The 8,751-nt window shown below is 38.1% G+C and overlaps 1 protein-coding gene across 6 annotated transcripts in view; it reads right to left on the bottom strand.

Annotated features, from left to right (window-relative positions):
• Nucleotides 1-4,344: 4,344 nt before the first annotated feature.
• Nucleotides 4,345-8,751, bottom strand: part of ANO5 (anoctamin 5) — a 60,923-nt gene continuing 56,516 nt past the window's right edge. For all 6 annotated transcript variants that reach the window (XM_050974861.1, XM_050974864.1, XM_050974863.1 and 3 more), the window contains one exon: nucleotides 4,345-8,072. In XM_050974861.1, the coding sequence (XP_050830818.1) occupies nucleotides 7,851-8,072 (222 nt within the window). In that variant the 3' untranslated portion in view covers nucleotides 4,345-7,850. The remainder of the gene's footprint in view (nucleotides 8,073-8,751) is intronic.

Raw genomic sequence — 8,751 nt, 5'->3', positions numbered from 1 at the left:
CTGCTGGACAGAGCTCAGCAGGGCAGGGAAGGAATGGAACAGATAAAATAAACAGCCTTGAAAAGCAGAGCTGAGGAATCTCGACTTCTTCAGTCATGGGTCTGGGAAAAAGAGACTTTTTAACACCTCAGGGTCATCTCACACCAGAGACCTCGACACCTTGCTGCCAGGACTGTGTTTGTGCCCAGGGATGAGCTCAGTCCCTGCAGTGACAGAGGTGTGACAGGCAGGGATGGGTGGTGTGTGCACAGGAGAGAGGGGGGCTGCTCTGTGCACCATGAGGGGTCTGGGTGCTCTGGGGGCACATTTGAAGCAGAGTTTGTCCAGCATTGAAAATGAAGGATTGCTTGGCAGTTAATTTCTTCCAGGTGCAAAAGCAAAGGAAATCCTGCATTTCCCTTCTCAACAGAATCAACCTTTCAGATTCCCCCTTCCAGTTCCTGCATTAACTGCTAACACCTTCTCCCAGGCAGGGACACCTGCTGACAGACTAACATTTACATTTAAAGGTTTCTTCTATACAGCTGAATATTTAAAATCTCTCTACAAGTGCTGGCTTCAAGCCAGTCTGGTGCCTCAGCTTTTCTGTCTTCTCCAGTTCATGAGGCCTTACACTTGTGTTTATTCACCTTCTTCCTTCTGAAGATAAAGTAATTAATAAAGACTTCAGACTTCCTTCCTATTTTCAGTGCCCTGCACATGTTCAGCACATAACCCCAATACTGAATTTATAGCAAAAGTGTGAAGCAGGCTCTTTGCCTGCTTTGATTTCCTCTGCCCATGTCACCTCCCTCAGCTCTAATCACAGCAGTGACCCCATAACTAGATCATAATCTTTTTACCAGTCCCACAGAGAGTACTTTTAGTTGATGAAAAAGTTGGATGTTGGTACCTGGTGACTCAATAGATGGTGGCATTTTTTAATTAAAACATTGTGACAGATGGGATCATGTGCTATTTCCACAGAAATGCAAAAAAACCCAAAACCAATGAAAAAGCATTTATTGCTTACCATAAAACACACAGGATCATTCTCCCTTGGTCAAAATATGAGACTGTTTTGCTATTGCCTCCTGTGCTGCTTCTGAGGAAGCCAGAAAGCTGTCATTGACACTGAGGAAAGCAATCCTGTGTGAAAGGGGAAAGCAGAGAATCCTTCCTGACTGCAATGCATTCGTGGCTTGCTTAGAGCAGCAGGAACTCGAGATGCCTTAAAATTCACAGATTGCTATTACTATAGATAAATCTCTTGGCCTACCTATTTCATCTGTTTGTTTTTTCCCCTGGATCTTTGTTACAGAGATTCTGAAACCTTGGCCACATCTGGAAACAACAGTACACTTTTCACTGGGATAGATGGAGACAGAATTTTAGCTGAGGAATAATGTGTAATGCCACCCCCAGAGACCAGGCTTACCTGTAGCATTACTGTTTGCTAGCACTAGTAATGGGCTCCTGTCAGCAGAAATGTTTATTTGAGATAATCCTGACAGCAAAACTGTCTGCTGTGAAGGGGCAGCATGGCAGGGAATCTGCCCTTCCTCTCAGTTTTCCATTCAGTCTGGAGTACTTCTATTCCTTTTTGAAAAACCTATTAAAAGAGCTGTAGAGCAAGCAGTCCTGGAACATTCCAGCACTGTTTGTGTTACATTTCACCAAGCACCAGCTGAGGGAAATAAGCATGGGAGAGGAAAGGATCTAGGAGCCATCTGAGCCAGAGCTTTTCCACCTTGGCAGCTTTTCTTTGGCTGAGGATGGTGTGGGCCAGGCAGAGGGTTAAGAAGGGCCAGCAGAAGAACAAGGCTCATTTATTTAATGCCTCCTGATGCCCGAAGCAGTTACTGTGGCCTCTGCATCTTTCAGCACCAAAACTGAAATGCTGAGCAGTGTTGGATGCTTTGAACACCCAGGGGCCAAGCAAGGTCAGCCAGTGATTTAAATACAAATGTTTCTGACAAGCCAACAGCACTGGTTTGTTGAGGAGTCAAAAAGAATAATTAAAAAAAAAAATTCCACCCTTATCAAATGGTTCAGACTGAGTCATTTCTGCCTGAGAAAGCAGAGTCACCAATTATTGCAGCGGAATGTGCGTATGCACCTTCCAAAAATTGATATGGCTGCTGAATTTCACATCCTACTCATCATCTCCCAGCAGATTTCTCAGTACTTGCTCAGAAAAAACCCTTCCTGAGTTGCATCTGAATGATGTAAGTGTTGTGTTAAGACAATGATTATTTAAAACCAGGATGAGATTTAATTTAGCTGCTCCTTTTTAAGGACGCCAAGGCAAAAATTGTTAATGACCACCCTTAAGAAGGCAGACAGGCAAGAAAAGGTAGCTGTGGCTTAATGAGGTTGCACAGTAATTCATACAAGCCTGGAAATGATTTTGTTATCCTTCATATGGCAATGATCATCCTTTTTTCCCCTTTTACTTCTTTCCATCTGTTTAGGGAAGGAAGGATTTTTAAAGGAGTCCTTTGTGAGGGCTCTCTTAACCCCCTCTGGACACAATCTCTTACCACACCAGATGTTAGGGACCCCTCCCCTGTGCCTCCCAGCAGTGTGGCCTGAACATTTAACAGTATTTTCAGAAAACCTGGTTTTTTAATTAATTTTGAGCATTTTGAGGAATATTAGACAAGATTTTATTTGTTTCCCAGCCTACACATCTCAAACACATTGCAGACTTCAGATGCTGGCATATTGTCTCTCCCACATCTTGCTGTTCTTTCCCACTAATCCACTGATTATGGAATGGGTTACTTATTTTTCTACTCCTGTAAGACAACATTATTTAACACCATTTGAGATGCAAATGTTGGGAAAATGTCTTCTATTTCAGTGCTCCCTATATTTTTTTCTTTGTATAGAATAAACACGGACTTATTTTTTAGAAATACTCTTTAAGCTGGATAGATCATATAGATTCAGAAAGCAGAACCACTGAATTGTGGTGCACAAGTTAAATGAAGGAATTAAAGACTTTTGAAAGGTAGTTACTATTTCTAATCATATGGAGAGCCAGGTTTGTAACAGAATTTTTTCTGCTGAATGTCTTCTCACAAGCTACCATATTATATTATGATATGATATATATAATGATACATTAGAGATATATAATAGATAATATAGTATAGATGAGATATAATAAGATATAGTATAGTATGATATAAGAATAATAAGATATAATAATATAATAATATACATTATTAATAATATACATTATTATCAATAATATATATTATTAATGATATTAACATATTAAAATATATATTATTAATAATATATATTATTATATATTATATATAATTATATATTATAGAATATAATTATAATATATAATATATTATATATAATATTATATATTATATATATTATATTATAAAATATATTTTGGCTGACATTATATCTCCAATTAAATTTTAAATGTAAATTACCCATTTACTACAGGTCTTGGTGGAGGCAAGGTTTAACCTCCAAGAGCAAAGCTGGAATGCACCTGAAAACTCCCAACATAATATATAAATGTCCCCTAAATCCTGCATTTCAACAGCACCTTCCTTCATCTTTTTTTTTCCTCCCTCTTCTCTTTCTTTTGCTACCATTTTCTTCTCCTTTTAATGTTTTTTCATTTTCATACTTAAGTACCCTATCTCACCCCAGTAGTGAGCACAGAACTGGTTCCATATTATATAATTACTCCTTGCTTGTTTTGATCTTTTTTAATTCTTTCCTTTTTTAATACAGAGAAGATCCTTTAACTCATCTTATACCTTTCTTTAATTTGCTTAAACTGCATGTCTGCAGTTTCAAAGTTCCAAAGGCAATGTGGCAGGTGACCCTGTTCCCAGAATCCTGACAAGGTGATACGACAGGAGAGGTGACATGCTGAGATAAAACATCTATTGAGAGCAAGTCAGGAACTCCAAGCCAGATTCCCTGTGATTTAATCCAAAGCCCTTCCCTGGTCCCAGAAGTGACTTTTAAGAAAGAATAAAATATGTACTGCAAGACTTGCCCAGTCCCTTGGGAAAGCTTCAGCCCTGCCATCTTTTCCAGGATATGCACTCCAAGCTGTTTCAAGTGCCTGCATGTGAACCACTTGTGCTGTGTGTGGAAACTGCATGTGTGACTGAGAACTTGAGAAGCCACCTCAGGTCCTGGCATTGCAGGAATAAAAACTGTATCCAGACAAGGCAGGGAAAAGCAGCCTGGCTGCAAATGGATCTGGATGAACACCACACACATTGTGAGTTGCAGAAATCTGGATGAATATTCCCTTCCAGGAGGTGCTCCAGGTACTTCACTTCTTGGCATTTTCACACACAAGTTGACAGCACATTAAAAATGAACACAGCTTTATTTGCTAGATTTAGACCTTATTAAATGTGCATATTAAATGTTAGCAGAATGTTTAAAAAATTTATTCTGACATTAGTGTATCATATATATCAGCAACATACATAGCAGACAAAACTGCCACTCAGATTACACAACAGTACAAGTCAAACAAGTGGTACAGGTAGAATAGGCAGAAACTCCATCTATTTTCACTCCATTCTGTAGTCAGAAACTCCATCTATTTTTGCTCCATTCTCTTGCCCCAAACTGACAGCATCACATAAAAAAGTAAAAGCACAGTAAAAAAAAAATTCTAGGAAAAATATCATAGTGTCTCAGAGTAGCACTCTTCTTTTGCAGTCCTTTGCTTAGAACATCCCACCCTACACCTTCCCAAGGTAAACAACCTAAACTTTAATTGCAAAGAAAAAAATAAAAATCCCTGATTGTATTACACCTGAAAGGTCAATTTTGTTTTGTGTAACTAATTCTAACGAGGCAATCTATTGTTGCTTAAATGACAGTAACTGGAACACAAAACTTTATTCATTTTGGTTAAAGGACACTTTTAGACACTGAATCACATCAAAATAAATTATTCTGACAGTAAGACTCAGCACATCTCCAAACTGCCTAGGCCTTCCTTACTTTTGTCACTTTTTAAGAACACCTCAGAAAACTCATTTGAACCATTATAAACCCAACCATACTGATACCTTTAGTCAAAATACTGCTTAATGGCAAGTAAAGGCAAACTATCATGTAAAAAGGTGCCAAGACTAATTTTTTTATGTATTCTCTTTTCAACAGTTTCCATATACAAAGAAGTAATGCTACAGAGTGTAATGACTTGTTTTTAAGATACGTATTTCCTTCTAAAGAAGCTGATCCCAGGGTTTTTTCCACTTCCTACTGCATGATACAACATACACAAAACATCTGTATTGCATTAAATAGCAAGTGATCTTAAAAAAGAAGTTTGTAAGAAGCAAAAAGTAGGAGTCAAAAAATCAATTCCAATTCAGGGTCTGTGTATCAGTGCTGTATCCCAAACACATGTATTTCCTTATTTTCCTCCATCTTGCTCTTAAATAGCATTATTCATTCACAACACATCTACTTTGCTGGTATCTTTTTAAGGGCAGTATATTAGGACACTTTATTACTTGAAGAAACTAATCTTCCATAAGCAGAAATAGTGCATCTAAGGCTGAATTACCAAACCTGTTTTCACCTTCAGTCAGGTTGTACATTTTGCACAGAAATATCTTTTTGCATCTCACCACCTTTCTGTTTGAAGCATCTGCCTGCACTGCAAACAGTAACAAACCCACAACACCTAAACTAAGCAGTTTAATTAACAGTATATGTGCAAGATGCAGCACAGTGCTTCCATTGTGCAAATTGTGGTGTTTGATATGTGATTATGACTGATAATGGCTGATTCTCTTCTTTGGCTTACACATTAAGCAGCAGAGCTAATTTATTTACACATGCATTCCTCCAACAGATCCATCACTTCAAATATATATGAATATTCAAGAACACAAATTGCCAACAGGCTTGATTGATCAAGCAACCTTAGAGAATGAAGGTGAATAACTTACAGTAATGAGAAATGTACATGGGCATCGAGTCCTTGACTCAGCCAAACTCTGGTGTGTGCTCGAGGTAGGCACTTCATCCTTCTGCTAATAACAACAGCTCCACTCAGGACATGGATTTACAACCCTTACAACACTAAGGTTACTCACCAAGTACTCCAAGACACAGGTGAGGTTGGCTAAAACCAAATACCCCAAGTTGTGGCAGCAGTAAACAGTACATCATTCATTGATATGGAATACAAATCTCAATTTTTGTGTGTATACTTGCGAGGAAGTATAACTTTCAAAGTGCAAATAGAGCAACATTTCCTAATCTTGTCTGCCTTGTGTATTCAGCATGAGAGAACTCAATAATCTGGTGTTACAAGAGTCTGCAGTCTAGGGACAAACTGCTCTCCAACAGTGCACATGGCACTGAAACAGAAGTGTGCCAAGGCAGGCATGGCTTCCTAACACTGAACAGCTCTGTCTGCAGGTTCACAGTAGCTAATGCCTGCAAGCACATTTTGGAAACAGGCACTGCCCTGCAGAGATCATTTTCAAATGCAAAGAAACAAGGCACTGAGCATGGAAGCGTTGATATGTTTTAAATATACAGCAAAATCACAAAAATGCCTACCTGCTTCTAACTAGAAAATGAGGGCACATCCTTAAACAGCTGCAAGCTACTTTGGACAATAGGTATTACATATTTATAAACTCAGTAACTTTGTAGAAAAGCCTCCTAACAAAAAAGAAAAGACAAAAAAAAAATCCTTCCCAAAGATTCAAAAGGAGAAAAAAAAAAAACCCAAGAGAACAACCCCCAAGCCTCAGGATACTAAGTATAAGGAAAATAACAGCATAAACATCCATTATTTGGCATGCTTAAAATCTTTTGGATAAAAATCCAAGAGCAAACCATTCAGCTAAATCAACTGGTATGGTGGTCCAGCTCCCAGTGCACTGCCATGGAGTGCAGCACACTCCACAGCAGGCACTGAGGACAGACACACAGCTTTAGCCCTTTGCTGGCATTCACTGAGAATCCAAACAAAGAAATAAATAAACAAGCAGCTTCAGCAAAAAAAAAAAAAAAGTCAAACATAATCTTCCCATGACAGTTTTTGAGAATGAGAAATTAAATAACTGTTATTCTCCAAATCATACACATATTTTCAAAACCCACTGCAATTAGGTGATTCCACAATATCTGCATTTAGAGAGTAAACTCTTCCATAAATTGTATCTTTAGGAAAATAAATTATGGCTTTTTTTTCCCTTCACTATTTTTTTATTCCCTTCACTATTGTATTAACTGAATTTTGTGCCTATAAATAATTCCAAGTGGAATTAAGCCAATCTTTAAAAATCAATTCCTTCTATAAAATGTATAGAAGTTCAAACCAATGCTTCATAAGACATAATGAATATAAAAGAAAGCCCCAAACTTTAATCCTTGTATCAGGAGTGTCCTATTTAAATTACCACAGAATAAAAATAATAATTTTCAGCATTTTCCACAGCAGTGGTCCTCTGTGGTATCCTTTTCAGCCAGCTGGGATACAGCCTGGAATGTTGCAATTAGCAACAGGGAGAGGGCTTGGTGGTAAATGACCTTATCATGTCCTGTGAGCCCTTTGAGGTTAACAGTCCCTATACCAGGAGTCCAAATTCTAGGATTACAAGATTACATTTACTATTCAAAGACATGGGTAAATAAAAACCAGTGCTGAAATCATACAGTCCAGTAAATTTCCTAAACTCTGAAAGCTCAGTAAAACTTTTAAAGAAAACTCTAAAATCTTTGGACTGAAAGAGAAGAGTTGAACTCTCCTACAGCTTTCAACATGATGCATACTGAGCAAACCACAGATAAAAAAGCTACAACAAGCTCAATCCCCAAACAGCTGGGTTTGGTTACATTGCTCTGGACAGCTCCATCCTCCCTTCCGTGGCGATGAACTCTTTCTCTGTGGCTCGTTTATCACCTTGGCACAGTCTCTCCTTCAGTTTTTCAAGTTCATACTCATGTAGGATTTTTTGTGTTAAATATTTTTCACGTTTTATTTTGGCTTTCACGTCTGCAGGAACATCAGGGATCATCCACGCTACAAAGAATTTGACGATGAATACAACGTGCTAAAAACAAAAAAACAAACCAAAAAAAACCTCATTACCAAAAGAAGCACCTCTTGTTTAATCTGACACCAAATAGGTCACTTTTGGTTCACAATAAAATACATTTCATTTGGCTGTCCTGCAGCAATACACACCAAATTAATGTATATCTAAGATGTGCACAAAGATTAAAACCCATCTTCTTATGCAGAAATTTCAATTCCAAACCATTAAAGACTTAGCAAACCCAAGAGGAAAGTGTCAGGGCCTGAATCTCAACCATCACTCTGACTCCTCTGTGTGGTTTGTTAGAAAGTTCACACAGCTGTGCTGATAACACTTAGCTTTGGAGAGCTGATGAAACACAGCAGGAAAAGGGATGAGATGAGCACTTGAACTACTTACTCCTTTTTCCCTTCACAACTTGCAAAGCAGTGGCTTAACACTGATGTGCCAGTAATCCAAATTACTGATTTAGCTGTTTTTAACCAAAATACATCACTGCAAAATGCTGTCTGGATTTTGAACACAGTCATCTCACATAGAGCTCCTTCATGAAAGCAAGAGGACTGTAAGTGCTAGTCCTGGTGGCTTTCATCTCTTACACTGCCATAAAAACCTTTTTTATTTTTTTTAATTTTCTGATTATTTTGATCAACATTTGCAGTCTCCTCAGCCAGTTTCACTTTTCCTACTCTGA

This window comes from Serinus canaria, chromosome 5 (assembly GCF_022539315.1).
Source record: "Serinus canaria isolate serCan28SL12 chromosome 5, serCan2020, whole genome shotgun sequence".
Classification (NCBI taxonomy): domain Eukaryota; kingdom Metazoa; phylum Chordata; class Aves; order Passeriformes; family Fringillidae; genus Serinus; species Serinus canaria.
This window is presented reverse-complemented; position numbering and strand designations above follow the sequence as displayed.